Source organism: Meles meles, chromosome 3, assembly GCF_922984935.1.
Source record: "Meles meles chromosome 3, mMelMel3.1 paternal haplotype, whole genome shotgun sequence".
Lineage (NCBI taxonomy): Eukaryota > Metazoa > Chordata > Mammalia > Carnivora > Mustelidae > Meles > Meles meles.
Window position 1 is genome coordinate 27,912,078 of NC_060068.1, and position 21,152 is coordinate 27,933,229.

General features: G+C 40.6%; 1 protein-coding gene across 1 annotated transcript; it reads left to right on the plus strand.

The window, feature by feature from the left end:
- The first annotated feature begins 12,674 nt into the window (after window positions 1-12,674).
- Window positions 12,675-13,622, plus strand: LOC123937894 (olfactory receptor 56-like). The gene has a single exon (XM_045998699.1). The coding sequence runs from the start codon at window positions 12,675-12,677 to the stop codon at window positions 13,620-13,622; it is 948 nt and encodes a 315-aa protein (XP_045854655.1).
- Window positions 13,623-21,152: the final 7,530 nt, after the last annotated feature.

Here is a 21,152-nt window from a genome sequence, read left to right on the forward strand (position 1 = left end):
TTATTCACCATGACCAGGTGGGATTTATTCCTGGTATGCAATGGTAGTTCAACATTCACAAATCGATCAATGTGATAGAATACATTAATAAAATAAAAGACCAAATAACCCTCTCAATTGATCATTTGACAAATCATTTGAAAATCATTTGACAAAATAGAGCATCCTTTTCTGATAAAAACTCTTCAAAGTATAGGGATAGAGGTAACATACCTCAATATGATAAAAGCCATCTATGAAAAACCGACAGCAAATATCATTCCCAGTGGGGAAAAACTGAGAGTTTTCCCTTAAGGTCAGGAACACGACAGGGATGCACACTCTCACCACTTTTGTTAAAGATAGTACTATAAGTCCTATCTTCAGCAATCAGACAACAAAAAGAAATAAAAGGCATTCAAACTGGAAAAGAAGTCAAACCCTCTCTCTCTTCAATGATGACATCATTCTTCATATGGAAAACCCAAAGATTCCATCCATAAAATTGCTACCACTCATATAGCAATTCAGCTCATGGCAGGATACAAGAACAATGTACAGAAACCACTTGTATTTCTTACACTAACAATGAGACTGAAGAAAGAGAAATTAAGGAATTGATCCCATTTACAATTGCACCAAACCATAAGATATCCGGGAAAAAAACCAACAAAAGATGTAAAGGATCTATACTCTGGAAACTACAGAACACTTACAAAAGAAATTGAGGAAGACAGAAAGATATGGAAAAACATTCCATGCTCATGGATTGGAAGAATAAACATTGTTAAAATGTCTTTGCTGCCCAGAGCAATCTACACATTCAATGCAATCCCTATGAAAATGCCATCAGCATTTTTCACAGAGCTAGAAAAAAAGTCCTAAAATTTATATGGAACTGGAAAGCACCCTGAATTGGCAGAGGCATGTGAAAAAGAAAGCCAAAGCTGGGAGTATCAAAATGCCTGACTTCAATCTATATTACAAAGTTGTGAGCATCAAAACAGCATGGTGCTGGATCGAAAACAGAAAAGTTAATGGAACAGAATAAAGAGCCCAGAAGTGGACCCTGAACTCTATGGTCAACTAAACTTTGACAATCAGGAAACACTATCCAATGGAAAAGACAGCCTTTTCAATAAATAGTGCTGGAAAATTGGACAGCCACAAGCAGAAGAATGAAACTGAACCATTCTCTTAAACTACACACAAAGATGAACTCAAAATGGGTGAAAGACCTAAATGTGAGAGAGGAATCCATCAAAATCCTGAAGCAGAATGTGGTCATTAACTTTTTTTTTTCAGTGTAACAGTATTCATGTTTTTACACCATACCCAGTGCTTCATGCATTAAGTGCCCTCCTTAATATCCACCACCTGGTTCCCCCAAACCTCAACCCCCCACCTGTTCAAAACCCTCAGATTGTTTTTCAGAGTCCATAGTCTCTCATGGTTCACCTCCCCTTCCAAATTCCCTCAACACCCTTCTTCTCTCCATCTCCCCATGTCCTCCATGTTATTCCTTATGCTGCACAAATAAGTGAAACCATACTATAATTGACTGTCTCTGCTTGACTTATTTCACTCAGCATGATCTCTTCCAGTCCCGTTCATGTTGCTACAAAAGTTGGGTATTCATCCTTTCTGATGGAGGCATAATACTCCATACTGTATATGGACCACATCTTCCTTATCCACTCATCCGTTGAAGGTCATCTTGATTCTTTATACAGTTTGGCGACCATGGCCATTGCTGCTATAAACATTGGGGTACAGATGGCCCTTCTTTACGCTACATCTGTATCTTTGGGGTAAATACCCAGCAGTGCAATTGCAGGGTCATAGGGAAGCTCTATTCTTAATTTCTTCAGGAATCTCCACACTGTTCTCCAAAGTGGCTGCACCAACGTGCATTTCCACCAACAGTGGAAGAGGGTTCCCCTTTCTCCACATCTTCTCCAGCACACGTTGTTTCCTGTCTTGCTAATTTTGGCCATTCTAACTGGTGTCAGATGGTATCTCAATATGGTTTTTTTTTTTATTTTTTTATTTGTTTATTTACAGCATAACAGTGTTCATTGTTTTGGCATCACACCCAGTGCTCCATGCAGTACATGCCCTCCCTATTACCCACCACCTGGTTCCTCAACCTCCCCCCACCCCCGCACCTTCAAAACCCTCTGGTTGTTTTCCAGAGTCCATAGTCTCTCATGGTTCATCTCCCCTTCCAGTTTCCCTCAACTCCCTCTCCTCTCCATCTCCCCATGTCCTCCATGTTCTTTGTTATGCTCCACAAATAAGTGAGACCATATGATACTTGACTCTCTCTGCTTGACTTATTTCGCTCAGCATAATCTCTTCCAGTCCTGTCCATATTGCTACAAAATTTGGGTATTCATCCTTTCTGATGGAGGCATAATACTCCATCGTGTATATGGACCACATCTTCCTTATCCATTCATCCGTTGAAGGGCATCTTGGTTCTTTCCACAGTTTGGTGACCGTAGCCATTGCTGCAATAAACATTGGGGTACAGATGGCCCTTCTTTTCACTATATCTGTATATTTGGGCTAAATACCCAGCAGTGCAATTGCAGGGTCATAGGGAAGCTCTATTCTTTTTTTTTTTTTTTTTTTGGTGTATTTTTTTTATTTTTATTTGTTTATTTACAGCATAACAGTGTTCATTGATTTGGCATCACACCCAGTGCTCCATGCAGTACGTGCCCTCCCTATTACCCACCACCTGGTTCCTCAACCTCCCCCCCACCTCCCCACCCACCCACCCCCCGCCGCCCCTTCATAACCCTCTGGTTGTTTTCTAGAGTCCATAGTCTCTCATGGTTCATCTCCCCTTCCAGTTTCCCTCAACTCCCTCTCCTCTCCATCTCCCCATGTCCTCCATGTTATTTGTTATGCTCCACAAATAAGTGAGACCATACGATACTTGACTCTCTCTGCTTGACTTATTTCGCTCAGCATAATTTCTTCCAGTCCCGTCCATGTTGCTACAAAAGTTGGGTATTCGTCCTTTCTGATGGAGGCATAATACTCCATTGTGTATATGGACCACATCTTCCTTATCCATTCATCCGTTGAAGGGCATCTTGGTTCTTTCCACAGTTTGGCGACCGTAGCCATTGCTGCAATAAACATTGGGGTACAGATGGCCCTTCTTTTCACTACATCTGTATCTTTGGGGTCAATACCCAGCAGTGCAATTGCAGGGTCATAGGGAAGCTCTATTCTTAATTTCTTCAGGAATCTCCACACTGTTCTCCAAAGTGGCTGCACCAACTTGCATTCCCACCAACAGTGGAAGAGGGTTCCCCTTTCTCCACATCCTCTCCAGCACATGTTGTTTCCTGTCTTGCTAATTTTGGCCATTCTAACTGGGGTCAAGTGGTATCTCAAGGTGGTTTTAATTTGAATCTCCCTGATGGCTAGTGATGATGAACATTTTTTCATGTGCCTGATAGCCATTTGTATGTCTTCGTTGGAGAAGTGTCTGTTCATATCTTCTGCCCATTTTTTGATAGGATTATCTGTTTTCTGTGTGTTGAGTTTGAGAAGTTCTTTATAGATCCTGGATATCAACCTTTTGTCTGTACTGTCATTTGCAAATATCTTCTCCCATTCCATGGGTTGCCTTTTTGTTTTGTTGACTGTTTCCTTTGCTGTGCAGAAGCTTTTGATCTTGATGAAGTCCCAAAAGCTCAATTTCGCTTTTGTTTCCTTGGCCTTTGGAGACATATCTTGAAAGAAGTTCCTGTGGCTGATATCAAAGAGGGTACTGCCAATATACTCCTCTAGGATTTTGATGGATTCCTATCTCACATTGAGGTCTTTTATCCATTTCAAGTTTATCTTTGTGTACAGTGTAAGAGAATGGTCGAGTTTCATTCTTCTATATATAGCTGTCCAATTTTCCCAGCACCATTTATTGAAGAGACTGTCTTTTTTCTACTGTATATTTTTGCCTGTTTTGTCGAAGATTATTTGACCAAAAAGGTGAGGATCCATATCTGGGCTCTCTACTCTGTTCCACTGGTCAATGTGTCTGTTTTTATGCCAGTACCATGCTGTCTGGGGTGATCACAGCTTTGTAGTAAAGCTTGAAATCGGGTAACGTGATGCCGCCAGTTTTATTTTTCTTTTTCAACATTTCCTTAGGAATTCGGGGTCTCTTCTGATTCCATACAAATTTTAGGATTATTTCCTCCAGCTCTTTGAAAAATACCGGTGGAATTTTGATAGGAATGGCATTAAAATTATAGATTGCGCTAGGCAGTATAGACATTTTAACAATGTTTATTCTTCCAATCCAAGAGCATGGAACGGTCTTCCATCTTTTTGTGTCTTCTTCAATTTCTTTCATGAGTGTTCTGTAGTTCCTCACGTACAGGTCCTTTACCTCTTTGGTTAGGTTTATTCCCAGGTATCTTATGGTTCTTGGTGCTATAGTAAATGGAATCGATTCTCTAATTTCCCTTTCTGTATTTTCATTGGTAGTGTATAAGAAAGCCACTGATTTGTGTACATTGACTTTGTATCCTGCCACGTTACTGGATTGCTGTATCAGTTCTAGTAATTTGGGGGTGGAGTCTTTGGGGTTTTCCATATACAGTATCATGTCATCTGCGAAGAGAGAGAGTTTGACTTCTTCCTTGCCAATTTGGATACCTTTTATTCCTCTTTGTTGTCTGATTGCCGTTGCTAGAAATTCTAATACTATGTTGACCAAGAGTGGTGAGAGTGGGCATCCTTGTCGTGTTCCCAATCTCAACGGAAAGGCTGAAATCTTTTTCCCATTGAGGATGATATTTGCTGTGGGTCTTTCATAGATTTTATGAAGTTCAGGAATGTTCCCTCTATCCCTATACTTTGAAGCATTTTAATCAGGAACGGATGCTGGATTTTGTCAAATGCTTTTTCTGCATCAATTGAGAGGACCATGTGGTTCTTCTCTCTTCTCTTATTGATTTCTTCTATCACATTGATTGATTTGCGAATGTTGAACCATCCTTGTAACCCAGGGATGAATCCTACTTGATCAAGGTGGATAAACTTTTTAATGTGCATTTGGATCCAGTTTGCTAGGATCTTGTGGAGAACCTTAGCATCCATATTCATCAGTGATATTGGTCTGAAATTCTCCTTTTTGGTAGGGTCTTTGCCTGGTTTGGGGAACAGGGTCATGCTGGCTTCATAAAAAGAGTCTGGAAGCTTTCCTCCTGCTTTGATTTTTTGGAACAGCTTCAGGAGAATTGGTGTTATTTCTTCTTTGAAAGTTTGGTAGAATTCCGCAGGGAATCCGTCAGGTCCTGGGCTCTTGTCTTTGGGGAGGTTTTTGATCACTGCTTCAATCTCGTTACTAGATATTGGTCTATTCAGGCTGTCAATTTCTTTCTGGTTCAATTTTGGGAGTTTATAGATTTCCAGGAATGCATCCATTTCATCTAGGTTGCTTAGCTTATTCGCATATAACTGTTGATAATAACTTCTGATGATTATTTCTACTTCCTTGGTGTTAGTTGTGATCTCTCCTTTTTCATTCCTAATTTTATTAATTTGGGATTTCTCTCTTTTCTTTTGGATTAGTGTGGCCAATGGTTTATCGATCTTATTGATTCTTTCAAAAAACCAGCTTCTAGTTTCATTGACACATTCTTCTGTATCTCTGGTGTCTACCTCATTGATCTCTGCTCTAATCTTGATTATTTCCCTTCTTGCATGTGGAGTTGGTTTGATTTGTTGTTGATTCTCCAGTTCTTTAAAGTGTAGAGATAGCTGGTGTATTCTGGATTTTTCAATGTTTTTTTATTTATTTATTTATTTATTTATTTGACAGAGAGAGAGATCACAAGTAGGCAGAGAGACAGGCAGAGAGAGAGGAGGAAGCAGGCTCCCTGCGGAGCAGAGAACCCGATGCGGGGCTCGATCCCAGGACCCTGAGATCATGACCTGAGCCGAAGGCAGCGGCTTAATCCACTGAGCCACCCAGGCGCCCGGATTTTTCAATGTTTTTGAGGGAGGCTTGGATGGTTATGTATTTTCCCCTTAGGACCGCCTTTGCTGTATCCTATAGGTTTTGGACTGAAATGTCTTCATTCTCATTGGTTTCCATGAATTGTTTAAGTTCTTCTTGGTCTCCTGGTTGATCCAAGCATTCTTAAGCACGCTGGTCTTTAGCTTCCAGGTGTTTGAGTTCCTTTCGAACTTTCCCTTGTGATTGAGCTCCAGTTTCAAAGCATTGTGATCTGAGAATATGCAGGGAATAATGTCAGTCTTTTGGTATTGGTTGAATCCTGATTTTTGACCAAGTATGTGGTCTATTCTGGAGAAGGTTCCATGTGCATTGAGAAGAATGAATATTCTGTTGTTTTAGGGTGAAATGTTCTGTATATATTTATGAGGTCCATCTGGTCCAATGTGTCATTCAATTCTCTTATTTCTTTATTGATTTTCTGCTTCAATGATATGTCTATTACTGGGAGAGGTGTGTATAGATCTCCTATTATTAATGTATTCATATCAATATGACTCTTTATCTTGATTAATAGTTTTCTTATGTAGTTGGCTTCTCCCATATTGGGGGCATAGATATTTACAATTGTTAGATCATCTTGGTAGATAGACCCTTTAAGAATTATGTAGTGTTCTTCTGTATCTCTGACTACAGTCTTTAGTTTAAAATCTAATTTATTTGATATGAGAATCATTACCCCAGCCTTATTTTGAGGCCCACTGGCATGAAAGATGCTTCTCCATCCCTTCACTTTCAGTCTGTATGTGTATCTTTAGGTTCAAAATGGGTCTCTTGTAGACAACATATAGATGGGTCCTGTCATTTTATCCAATGGTCTATAACTCTTTGCCCTTGAACACAGAAACTTCTTGCAAGACATTTCCCCAAAGGCAAGGGAAAGAAAAGCAAAAATGAACTACTGGGATTTCATCAAGATAGAAACTTCTGTACAACAAAAGAACCAGTGAACAAAACCAAAATGCAAGGTATGTATTTGAAAAAGATATTTGCAAATTATGTATCAGATAAAGGGATAGCATCCAAGATATATAAAGAACTTCTCAAACTTAACACCCAAAATAAACAGTCCAGTTAAGAATTGTGCAGAAGACATGAACAGACACTTCTCCAGGGATGATATACTAATGGCCTAACAGACACATGAGAAAATGCTCCACAAAACTTGTCATCAGGGAAATACAAGTCAAAACTATAATGAGATACAACCTCATCTCAGTCAGAATGGCTAAAGTTTTGTTTTTTTTTTTAAAGCGAAGGTCAAGCAAAGCTTTATTTCACACGAAGCATCAAGAATGGAACCTAACCGAATGTTTGGGGCCCCACTTCGTAAAAGAGAGGGTGACCCTTCTCTGTTTCACAGACTAACTTTTTTTGTTTGTTTGTTTGTTTACAGCATAACAGTGTTCATTGTTTTGGCATCACACCCAGTGCTCCATGCAGTACGTGCCCTCCCTATTACCCACCACCTGGTTCCTCAACCCCCCCCCACCCCTTCAAAACCCTCAGGTTGTTTTTCAGAGTCCATAGTCTCTTATGGTTTCCCTCCCCTTCCAATTTTTTTCATGAACATATAATGTACTTTTATCCCCAGGGGTACAGGTCTGTGAATCGCCAGGTTTACACACTTCACAGCACTCACCATAGCACATACCGTCCCCAATGTCCAAAACCCCCTCCCCCTCCCCCAACCCCACTTCCCCCCAGCAACCCCCAGTTTGTTTTGTGAGATTAAGAGTCATTTATGGTATCCAAATTGGCAAGGAAGAAGTCAAAGTCTCTCTCTTCACAGATGACATGATTCTTTATATGGAAAACCACAAAGACTCCACCCCCAAACTACTAGAACTCATACAGCAATTCAGTAACATGGCAGGATACAAAGTCAATGTACAGAAATCAGTGGCTTTCTTATACACTAACAATGAAAATACAGAAAGGGAAATTAGAGAATCAATTCCATTTACTATAGCACCAAGAACCATAAGATACCTGGGAATAAACCTAACCAAAGAGGTAAAGGACCTGTACGTGAGGAACTACAGAACACTCATGAAAGAAATTGAAGAAGACACAAAAAGATGGAAGACTGTTCCATGCTCTTGGATTGGAAGAATAAACATTGTTAAAATGTCTATACTGCCTAGAGCAATCTATACTTTTAATGCCATTCCGATCAAAATTCCACCGGTATTTTTCAAAGAGCTGGAGCAAATAATCCTAAAATTTGTATGGAATCAGAAGAGACCCCGAATTGCTAAGGAAATGTTGAAAAACAAAAACAAAACTGGCGGCATCACGTTACACCATTTCAAGCTTTACTACAAAGCTGTGATCACCAAGACAGCATGGTACTGGCATAAAAACAGACACATAGACCAGTGGAACAGATTAGAGAGCCCAGATATGGACCCTCAACTCTATGGTCAAATAATCTTCGACAAAACAGGAAAAAACATTCAATGGAAAAAAGACAGTCTCTTCAATAAATGGTGCTGGGAAAACTGGACAGCGATATGTAGAAGAATGAAACTCGACCATTCTCTTACACCGTGCACAAAGATAAACTCGAAATGGATAAAAGACCTCAACGTGAGACAGGAATCTATCAGAATCCTAGAGGAGAACATAGGCAGTAACCTCTTCGATATCAGCTACAGCAACTTCTTTCAAGATATGTCTCCAAAGACCAAGGAAACAAAAGCGAAAATGAACTTTTGGGACTTCATCAAGATCAAAAGCTTCTGCACAGCAAAGGAAACAGTCAACAAAAACAAAAAGGCAACCCACGGAATGGGAGAAGACATTTGCAAATGACAGTACAGACAAAAGGTTGATATCCAGGATCTATAAAGAACTTCTCAAACTCAACACACACAAAACAGATAATCCTATCAAAAAATGGGCAGAAGATATGAACAGACACTTCTCCAATGAAGACATACAAATGGCTATCAGACACATGAAAAAATGTTCATCATCACTAGCCATCAGGGACATTCAAATTAAAACCACCTTGAGATACCACCTGACACCAGTTAGAATGGCCAAAATTAGCAAGACAGGAAACAACGTGTGCTGGAGAGGATGTGGAGAAAGGGGAACCCTCTTCCACTGTTGGTGGGAATGCAAGTTGGTGCAGCCACTTTGGAGAACAGTGTGGAGATTCCTGAAGAAATTAAGAATAGAGCTTCCCTATGACCCTGCAATTGCACTGCTGGGTATTTACCCCAAAGATACAGATGTAGTGAAAAGAAGGGCCATCTGTACCCCAATGTTTATTGCAGCAATGGCTACGGTCACCAAACTGTGGAAAGAACCAAGATGCCCTTCAACAGATGAATGGATAAGGAAGATGTGGTCCATATACACTATGGAGTATTATGCCTCCATCAGAAAGGATGAATACCCAACTTTTGTAGCAACCTGGACGGGACTGGAAGAGATTATGCTGAGCGAAATAAATCAAGCAGAGAGAGTCAAGTATCATATGGTCTCACTTTTTGTGGAGCATAACAAAGAACATGGAGGACATGGGGAGATGGAGAGGAGAGGGAGTTGAGGGAAACTGGAAGGGGAGATGAACCATGAGAGACTATGGACTCTGAAAAACAACCAGAGGGTTTTGAAGGGGCAGGGGGTGGGAGGTTGAGGAACCAGGTGGTGGGTAATTGGGAGGGCATGTACTACATGGATCATTGGGTGTGATGCCAAAACAATGAACAGTGTTATGCTGTAAATAAACAAATTAAAAAAAGAAAGAAAATATATATATATTTAGATAAACTAGTCAAAAAAAGTTTAAAAAGGGTAAAAGTTTTAAGAAATTTAGCAGAAGAAGAAAAAAGAAAGAAAAAAATTGGAAAAAGAAGAAAAATTGAATTAACCACAAGACTAAAGAATCATGGGGAGAAAGCCATGAGTTCCCTGCTTTGCTTTCTCCTCCTCTGGAATCCCGCTGCTGTCTTAGGAATTGAACCTGCTTTCCTTGATAGATGAACTTCATCCTGGCTGGATATTTTGTTGATCTTCTGGGGGAGGGGCCTGTTGTAGTGACTCTCAAGTGTCTTTGCCGGAGGCGGTATTGCACCGCCCTTACTGGGGGCTGGACTAAGTAATCCGCTTGGGTTCGCTTTTGGGAGCTTCTGTTCCCTGAACACTTTCTGTAGAGTTCTGGAGGACGGGAATGAAGATGGCAGCCTCCTAGTCTCCGGCCCAGAGGAGCCGAGAGCCGGGGGCTCCACTCCTCAGTGCGCCCCCAGAGGACAGCACCCAATCACTCCTGTATCCCCAGCCTCTAGCCACACTCCGGGCTCACCCAGCCCGTGACCGGTTCAAGGTAACCCTGAGCTGAGAGTTCAGTCCTCGGCTCTGTCTCTGTAGCCGGCTTCTCTGTTCTAATACCTGGGAGCTCTAAGACACTCCAATACCCCCGATCCTTCTGTGATCCTGCGGAACCTGGCGCCACGCTGACCCCGTGTGGGCTTCACCCCGGTTTAGCCTCTGGAGCAATGTCCCTCAGTGGAACAGACTTTAAAAAGTCCTGATTTTGTGCTCCTTTGTTCCTCCACTTGCCGGGAGCCGGCCCCTCCCCCACGGTCTATCTTCCCGTCGTTTTAGATTCACTTCTCTGCCAGTCCTACCTTTCAGAAAGTGGTTGATTTTCTGTTTTTAGAATTGCTGTTCTTCTTCTCTTCAGTCTCCCATTGGATTTGTAGGTGTTTGCAATGTTTAGATAAGCTATTGAGCTGATCTCCTGTTACCTGATGTAGTCTCAGCCTGCTACTTCTCTGCCATCTTGAACGAAGATTGGCTAATTGAATTTAAATAGAAAATGTAAATTTATAAAGCATTAAATTATTTATAAGGTATTTTGGAGGAATAAGGAGAATTTTAAACAACTTTGTGCCCTGGAACTGGTACAAACATGAAGAATTAGACTCACGTGGATTCAAAAGTGACTTCCAGCAGCTGGTGACAGTTTGTGATAGAGTGGAAGAAAGGAAGGTATTTCCACTAAAGTTACTGAATATTGGTGCATCCTGTCTATCACCTATCAGTCATGCTCTCTCCTTCTCCCAAATACAGGTTCCTTCCCTAGATTATCCATGCCATAAGACCCTCAGTCTGATCTAATTATGTCTTAGTATATGTAGTAGTAACATTTTTTGTTTACTTTCATCAACCAAAATCATCCATTATTTGTGAAATCTCAGTTAATTCAGGTTAGATTAATATTAGCTATTTTGTGATACACTAGACTTTTAAAAATTCATCATAACCCATTTATGGATAGGTGAGGTATATTCATGTTCTTCGCATGAATTGTTTCTTTTAACTGACAATAGCCCTCTGTGAAGGTTATTGTTATGTCCAAGTTGTAAATGAGGAAACAGAAATGAGGGAGTTCCTGGAAACTGCCCAGATCATGCAGGTAGTAAAAGGTAAGTCTGGGTTTAAATTTTGCTTTTCTCCTTAACCACCATGATGCAGAAGAGAGGATTGGGTGATTTTTCTTCCTAATGAATTCAGCCATACCCCCTAAAACCTGAGCTAATTATCTACTGGATCAGGACAGAGACCAAACACTCCCCAGAGATCTCATGACACAGCCCTATATTTAATCTCTGCTTCATGCACTAGCAGAGATACCCGGGGTTGGCTGTGAGTGTGTAGCACCAACTTCACCAAGATCATCAACTGAAAGGCTTTATTGTAAACAGCCTAATGTCTGACTTAATGAGCTGCAAAATACAAGGAAAATGTTGAAGAATTGAGACTCCCCAGAAGGTGACAAGAATGGACACACATGATGACCAGGTAGAACACAAATGAAAGAAGTCATTGTCCTAGGCTCCAGTGGGGAAACATAAGGGTTAGAAATAATTTGTGATACTTTATATGTGGTAATATCTTCAAGGCACTTTAGAAAGAAACTCCTAGATATATGTTTAAACCTTCATGGCTATGGGTGCCTGCGTGGTTCAGTCCATTAAGCATCTGCCTTCAGCTCAGGTCATGATCTCAGGGTCCTGGGATTTAGCCCTGGAAGGGCTCCCTACTCAGTGGGGAGAATGGGGAATTCTCTCTCTGCCTCTCCCTCTACTGGCACTGTCACTCTCTTAAATGAATAAAGTCTTTTTTAAAAATACAATAAAACCCTCACTGATAATTTAGTAGTTGCATGAGAATTCAGTGAATGATGAGAACCCAGGACAGATTATATTGTTGATTGTTACATAGATCAATTGTGTTTATTGTTACACAGATTATAATGGTACAAAACCTATCAGCTACCAGTCAGTAATTAGTTCAGCAAGATAGTTACACTCTGTATAAACATAAATGAAATCCTTGTTTCCCTGAGATGTATTTGAAGACATCTTTGTGTTTTTAAAAGAAGATGTTCTAACAGGACAAGTTTTTTTTTTTTTTCAAAACATGTTACATTATTCAATACATATCAAAAATATTTAAAACATTGGCTGTAGATTTATAGATTAAATATATTGCAACATATTTGGATTTGCTCAGTAACTATGCAAGTTTCCAGAGTAGATTCAAATCAGTAGTGCATTTATACTAGAAGAGCAGTAACACTCTATGTTTTTCTTCCATGATCCTCCAGATCAAGCCAGTAGACTAAGGCATGGAGCAAGGAAATGAATCTGCCACCACAAATTTCATTCTCCTTGGCTTTTTCTCTGACTCCCAGCATCCTAAACTCCTCATCTCTGTTGTACTTTTGAGTCTTGGGGTGGCCATCACAGGAAATTCCATCCTGGCCCTGCTGATCTGGGGTCATGCTTGCCTCCACACTCCCATGTACTCCCTGCTCAGTCAGCTCTCCCTCATGGACCTAATGTTAATCTCCACCACTGTCCCCAAGATGGCTGCCAACTTCTTCTCTGGACATAGGTTTATCTCTCACATTGGCTGTGGAGTCCAAATCTTTCTATACTTGATGCTAGGAGTGGCTGAATGTGTTCTTCTGACTCTCATGGCCTTTGACCGCTATTTGGCCATCTGTAGCCCCCTCAGATATCCGGTCATCATGACACCCCGAGTCTGTATGCAAATGGCCACTGGCTCGTGGGCTGGGGGTGTGCTCATCTCCTTAATGCATACTATTTATGCAATGCACTTCTCTACTTGTGGCTCCAGAAAAATTCACCATTTCTTTTGTGAGGTAATGGCCCTTCTTAAGCTCTCCTGTGAGGACACTTCAACCTATGAGAAAGTGGTGTTAGTGTCCAGCATTGCTTTCCTTCTTATCCCTTTTGGACTCATCGTGACTTCCTACATCCTCATCTATTTTGCTGTTCTCCACATGAAATCCCCTGAGGGCAAAAACAAAGCTCTAGCTACCTGCTCCTCCCACCTTGGTGTGGTAAGTCTCTACTTTGGTCCAGCCATGATTATCTACACAACTCCACGTTCCTCTCTCCCCTCAGAAGTGGACCAGCATCTCTTTGTGTTTGATGTAATCATTACTCCCATGCTTAATCCCCTCATCTACAGCCTAAGGAACAAGGAGGTGTTGGGGGCTCTGAGGAAGGTTCTATGGAGAAAGCTGATGTTTAAACAGAAAAGATGATGTCACTTGTTTCTTTAAACACCTAGATTCTTTATGTTCTCCTAATTAATGTTAATGCTATTATGAAAAACTGAACTCTAGATTTCAATTTTCAACTCATATTACAAAAGTTATACTTCTTTCCTTTCAGATTTTTAGTAATGTGTACTATACTACAATGGGGTAGGGAGCTCTTATTTAACAGTATTACCTAAACTATTAGTTCCCCTATAAATCAAATTCTGGAAAGTGACCTAGGCATATATATATAAAAACAAACTTCACATGATTTAAGATATCCTCCTAGATAACATGGTCCTAATGTTCCTTTTTATCCTCGTGGTCTACACTCATCATCAGTACACTAAGACATGCCTCATTTTGGTTTATTCAGCCTTGGACTTTTCGTATGATTTCATGAGTCATCATTTTTTAGACACACCTTGGTATTACCTCTGTCACACTTGTCCATATATTGAAATGCCACTCTTCCATGAGCCATCTCAAAACTCTCTCTTTGATTTCCTGGCTTCATTACAGATTCTGTAAAGTTTCCCATTACTTATGACTTACCACATTCTTTTCAGGTCTGAAAAAAATATTTATTAATAATATGATTACTTACTCTAGAAACTTTCAAAAGTACAATGAAAGAGGGGGGAAAACCCATATTCTGACCAACCAGAGGAAAATACTATCAAGTTTGTATATAAAATCTATTACTTTCTATGTGACATATTTTCTTTTTAAATTATTTTTCTTTTAATCTGAAATATAGTTGACATAAAATTATACTAGTTTCAGGTGTACAGCACAGTGATTAGACAATTATGTACATTACAAAATGCCCACCACAGTTAGTAGAGTTCTTGTCTATCCCCATAGGAAGTTATTGCAATATTATTGACTATATTTCCTATACTGTGCTTTTCATCTTAGTGATCTATTAGCGTTATAACTAGAAGTTTGTATCTCCTAATCTGCCTTCACCTATGTTGCCTATTCCTCTCCCATCCCCTCTGGCAACCACCATTTTGTTCTCTGTATTTATGAGTTGTACGTTTTTACTTCACTTTGTTCATTTGTTCTGCTTTTTGAATTCCAAATATCAGCAAAATTATATGGTATTTGTCTTCTCTGTCTGACTTATTTCACTTAGCAAGTCCTAGGTCCATCTAGGTGGTCAGGAATGGCAAAATTTCATTCTTTTTTATGGCTAATATTGCATTGTGCATATATATATACACCACTCTTCTTTATCCATTCATTTATCACTGAACATTAAAGTTGCTTACGTATTTTGGATATTGTAAATAATGCTGAAATAAACATAGAAGTGCATATATCTCTTTGAACTGGTGTTTTCATTTTGGGGGAGAAATACTCAGAGCAATGGAATTTACTGGATCATATATGGTAATTCTATTTTTAATTTTTTGAAGAGCCTCTGTACTGTTTTCCATAGTAGCTACACCAATTTGCATTCCTACTTGTACCAATCGTGTACAAGTTCTTCCTTTTCTCATCCTCACCAACACTTGTTATTTTTCTTTTTTTAGTACCAGTCATTTTGGATGAGGTGAGGTGATATCTCATAGCAGTGGTTTTTATTTGCATTTCCCTCATGATTAGTGACGTTGAGCATCCTCTTATATGTATGCTGGTCACCTGAATGTCTTCTTCAGAAAAATGTCTTTTCAGGTCTTCAGCTTATTTTTTTAACCAGAATTTTTTGGCATTGGGTTGTGAGTTCTTTACATATCTTTGATATTAACTTCCTATTGAACATATCATTTACAAATATCCTCTTCCATTCAGTGAGTTGGCTTCACTGTGCAAAAGCTTTTTAGTTTGATATAGTCTTAATAGTTTAATTTTGTTTTTGTTTCCCTTGCCTGAGAAGACGTATCCAGAAAAATATTGCTAAAGTCGATGTCAAAGAAATTACTGTGTAGGGATATTTTTAAGGAATTTTATGGCTCCAGGTCTTAAATTTAGGTCACTAATCTATTTCATTTTGTAGATGATGTAAGAAAATGGGCCAGTTTCAATTAGAGCTTGGAACAATGGTGGAGTGGAAGGACGCTGAGCTCACCTGGTCCCATGTGCACAAAATATCATCCATGTAAGACAATAAAAGGGAAAGTGACTGAAGACTGATGGAACAAAGTAAACAACTAAATATAGAGAAGAAGCCACATCTGAAAGTTTTAGGAAGGTCAGAAATGGAAGGAGGCTGCCCCTGGGAAGGAGGAGCCTACACTTGTGGAAAAGACAGGAAAAAAAAATGTGTCCTTGCACCAGGAAGCTCACGCAGAGAAGACTAATCCCCATAACGTTTGGCTTTAAAAACCAGAGAGGCTGAATTCCATGGGTTTGTAAAACCAGTGGGACATGGAACCTGGAACTTGAAAAGTCACCCAGCACTGGGTGAGCTGGGAGGGCCAGTGAGAGCTGGGTTGCTGCCCCCAAAGAGAAACCCAACTGCAGAGGAACATAAAACTGGCAGTTTACACAACGCTGGAGGCAAATAGGAGACAGATTGTTCATATTGATTTTGGAGCATACTGAGGGAATTCTTTGAAAATGAGAGAAGTTGCAGGTGCCATTTTCTGGAGGCAGGGCTACACCTCAAACAGGGCTCAGGGCAAATTTTGTTAAAGGTGCCATACATGCCATCCAGCCATGCACTACCATCCACCATCATGCCCCCTGCCCAGCTGCTAGGTGCACAACTCTTACCATGTGCAGCACTCAGGGGCAGGACTGACCCTAGCCACATACCCTCAACCACTCATGCAAAGACCAGAATTCACCCAGGCATCCTTGGTATTGCACTGAGCCCCATGCTCCCAGCCACACCACACTTCAGGGCAACAGGCATAGGACTAGTGACACGACAAATTTTGCCAACACATTACTGTCCTACTCCCAAGTTATTCATTGGGCATGCCCCCTGAGAGTTGGTCTGCCTGTGTTCCACTAACACCACAGAAGCAAACACAGCCCGTAACAGGCAGAGAATCAGTACAGATGACTGCATGGGTGGGTTTTTCCCTTCAGGTGACTGAAAGGAAAAACAACTTTCAGTCACCTGAAAGGAAAAACTACTCAGACACAAGGGCAGAGCATGAGCAACACACTTCAGGAGCTCTTCTTCATAAGATCACCACATTCAAGAGCAGGAGACATAGCTAACTTCTTAAACACAGACACAGATGCAGAGAGACAAACAAAATGAGACAAGAGAAAATTATTCCAAATGAAAGAACAAGACAAGGCCACAGCCAGCGAGCTAAACAAAACAGATGAAAATAACATGCTTGATAGGGAATTTAAAGCAATGATCATAAGGATAGTCACTGAATATGAGAAAATGGAAGAAGATGTGAGTGAGGCTCTTAACACAGATACATAATAACACAGCAGAGAAAAGGTGCACCAAAAAAAAGAGAGAGAGAGAGAGAGAATGTTTGAGGAAATGAAGAACGGGATAGTAGACGCAGAGGAATGAGTTAGTTACCTAGAAGAGAGACTAATGGAACATAATCAGGCTGAACAAAAGAGAAAAAATAATCATGCAAAACGAGAATAGACTTAGGGAACTCAGTGATTCCATTAAATGTCATAACATTCATATTAGAGGAGTCCAAGAAGAAGAAGGAGGAGGAGGAGGAGGAGAAGGAGAAGGGAGGGAGGAGGAGGGGGAGAAGAGAGAAAAGGGAACAGAAAATTTATCTAGAAAAATAGTAGCTGAAACTTCCCTAATCTAGGGAAGGAACGGATATCCAGATCTAGGAGGCATAGAGAACTCCCCACAAAATCAATAAAAGAGACGCACACCTAGACATATTGTAATTAAAGTGACAAAATAGAGGGACTAAAAAAAAATGTTAAAGTAGAAAGACAAAAGAAGTTGGCAATGCACAAGATAAAATAAGGCTAGCAGGAGATTTTTCAACAGAAACTTTTAAAAAGCCATTAGGGAGAGGCATGATATGTTCACAGTGCTGAATCAGAAACTACTACAAAGGTACCCTAATCAAAGCTGTCATTCAGCATAGGAGACATGAAGAAATTCCCCAGAAAAACAAAAACTAAAGGAGTTCATGACCACTAAACCAGCTCTGTAAAATATTAAAAGGGACTCTTTGGATTACAGAGGAAAGGAGGGGTTAAGATGGTTAAAGAGCAGGGGGACCATGAACTTGTTTTGTCCATTGAACACAGCTAGATAGTTATCAAATCGTTCTGAAAATCTAAGAAATCAATCAGAGGTCTGAGAGAACAAAATCTGCAAATCTCTAAGTAGAGAAGTGACCACCTTCTGTAAGGTAGGAGGTGTGTAAGTTCACTTGGGGGAGAGACAGCTGTGGATTTGGTGGCAGGGAGGAAGCCTGCTTACAGAGGTTGCAGCAAGGTATTAGAAGCAGCAGAGCATAAAATCTGAACTTTTGGAAGTTCACTACTGTCTGATATGTTAAAGGTGCTCAGGTGGCAAAGGGGGGGGGCAGAATCCCAGGAGTGACAGGGTGGTCTGAGGATCCCCTGGGTTGCAGGAGAAATAGGTGATGCCAACATGGTCTAGGCTCCCAGGCAGAGGAACCAGGAAGCCAGGAGAGAGCTGTGGGTCTTGGTGCCAGCCTTCTGCTATAAACTGCAAACAGTCACATGGTCCTGTGCCTGCTTTCCTGGCCGGCAATCTTGGCAAGACCCTTTCCAGGAAGAACAGTGTGGGTTCCCCTCCTTGGAAGTCCCTGGAATTTCGAGTTTTGCAACTTGGTCATGTGCCTGAGATTACAAGGCTCAGACACAAGCAGGGTGAATATAGGAATCAGACGGAAACAAGGGACACAAATAAGGTGATGGTTGTTCTTCTCTGAGGGCTCCCTGAAGAGTAGGGGGCTCAAACTTCAGCTCTGAGGCTAGAACAGACACAGCAATTTTCACCCCACATCAGTGGTGAGAGCATTCAGGGCCAAAACAGTGCCATCTAGTGGAGGCCAGAGCTCCATACCGGGGGCCCTGGCTCCACTACACCCTGGAGCTCTATTTCCAAAGAATAAGTCAACATGAGAATCAGTCCATCAGGGCCCCTTTTCAGAAACCAGCTCAAATAACTAACTTCCACCAAGTTTATTGATCATAAAGTGCTGCACTGCTTCATCTCTAAGGGAAATAGGATCTTCTTCCTTTCTATTTTTATTTTTTTTACTTATTTTTCATTTATTTTCATATATTTTCCAATATATCTTCTACTATTAATGTTTTAAATTTTATGTTTACATATTACCTTTAACATGTATGTTTTTTCATTTTCATTTTAATTAATTAATTAACTTTTTAAAATATTTTTTTATTTATTTGAGAGAGAGAACACAAGCATCGTTCAGCAGAGAGCCTAATGCAGGGCTCAATCCCAGGACCCTGGGATCACACCCCAAGCTGAAGGCAGATGCCCAATCGACTGAGCCACCCAGGCTCACTCACCAGGCTGAATAAAGGTCACCAGGCGACCCTTTATTTTTTTTATTTGTTTATTTACAGCATAACAGTGTTCATTGATTTGGCATCACACCCAGTGCTCCATGCAGTACGTGCCCTCCCTATTACACAGCACCTGGTTCCTCAACCTCCCACCCCCCCGCCCCGCCGCCCCTTCATAACCCTCTGGTTGTTTTTCAGAGTCCATAGTCTCTTATGGTTCATCTCCCCTTCCAGTTTCCCTCAACTCCCTCTCCTCTCCATCTCCCCATGTCCTCCATGTTATTTGTTATGCTCCACAAATAAGTGAGACCATATGATACTTGACTCTCTCCGGTTGACTTATTTCGCTCAGCATAATTTCTTCCAGTCCCGTCCATGTTGCTACAAAAGTTGGGTATTCCTCCTTTCTGATGGAGGCATAATACTCCATTGTGTATATGGACCACATCTTCCTTATCCATTCATCCGTTGAAGGGCATCCTGGTTCTTTCCACAGTTTGGCGACCGTAGCCATTGCTGCAATAAACATTGGGGTACAAATGGCCCTTCTTTTCACTACATCTGTATCTTTGGGGTAAATACCCAGCAGTGCAATTGCAGGGTCATAGGGAAGCTCTATTCTTAATTTCTTCAGGAATCTCCACACTGTTCTCCAAAGTGACTGCACTAACTTGCATTCCCACCAACACTGTAAGCGGGTTCCCCTTTCTCCACATCCTCTCCAACACACGTTGTTTCCTGTCTTGCTAATTTTGGCCATTCTAACTGGTGTTAGGTGGTATCTCAATGTTGTTTTAATTTGAATCTCCATGATGGCTAGTGATGATGAACATTTTTTCATGTGTCTGGTAGCCATTTGTATGTCTTCGTTGGAGAAGTGTCTGTTCATATCTTCTGCCCATTTTTTGATATGATTATCTGTTTTGTGTGTGTTGAGTTTGAGAAGTTCTTTATAGATCCTGGATATCAACCTTTTGTCTGTACTGTCATTTGCAAATATCTTCTCCCATGCCGTGGGTTGCCTCTTTGTTTTGTTGACTGTTTCCTTTGCTGTGCAGAAGCTTTTGATCTTGATGAAGTCCCAAAAGTTCATTTTTGCTTTTGTTTCCTTGGCCTTTGGAGACAAGTCTTGAAAGAAGTTGCTGTGGCTGATATCGAAGAGGTTACTGCCTATGTTCTCCTCGAGGATTCTGATAGATTCCTGTCTCACATTGAGGTCTTTTATCCATTTCGAGTTTATCTTTGTGTACGGTGTAAGAGAATGGTCGAGTTTCATTCTTCTACATATCGCTGTCCAGTTTTCCCAGCACCATTTATTGAAGAGACTGTCTTTTTTCCATTGAATGTTTTTTCCTGTTTTGTCGAAGATTACTTGACCATAGAGTTGAGGGTCCATATCTGGGCTCTCCACTCTGTTCTACTGGTCTATGTGTCTGTTTTTATGCCAGTACCATGCTGTCTTGGTGATCACAGCTTTGTAGTAAAGCTTGAAATGGGGTAACGTGATGCCGCCAGTTTTGTTTTTGTTTTTCAACATTTCCTTAGCAATTCGGGGTCTCTTCTGATTCCATACAAATTTTAGGATTATTTGCTCCAGCTCTTTGAAAAATATCGGTAGAATTTTGATCAGAATGGCATTAAAAGTATAGATTGCTCTAGGCAGTATAGACATTTTAACAATGTTTATTCTTCCAATCCAAGAGCATGGAACATTCTTCCATCTTTTTGTGTCTTCTTCAATTTCTTTCATGAGTGTTCTGTAGTTCCTCGAGTACAGGTCCTTTACTTTTTTGGTTAGGTTTATTCCCAGGTGTCTTATGGTTCTTGGTGCTATAGTAAATGGAATCAATTCTCTAATTTCCCTTTCTGTATTTTCATTGTTATTGTATAAGAAAGCCACTGATTTCTGTACATTGACTTTGTATCCTGCCACGTTACTGAATTGCTGTATGAGTTCTCGTAGTTTGGGGGTGGAGTCTTTGGGGTTTTCCATATAAAGAATCATGTCATCTGCGAAGAGAGAGAGTTTGACTTCTTCCTTGCCAATTTGGATACCTTTTATTT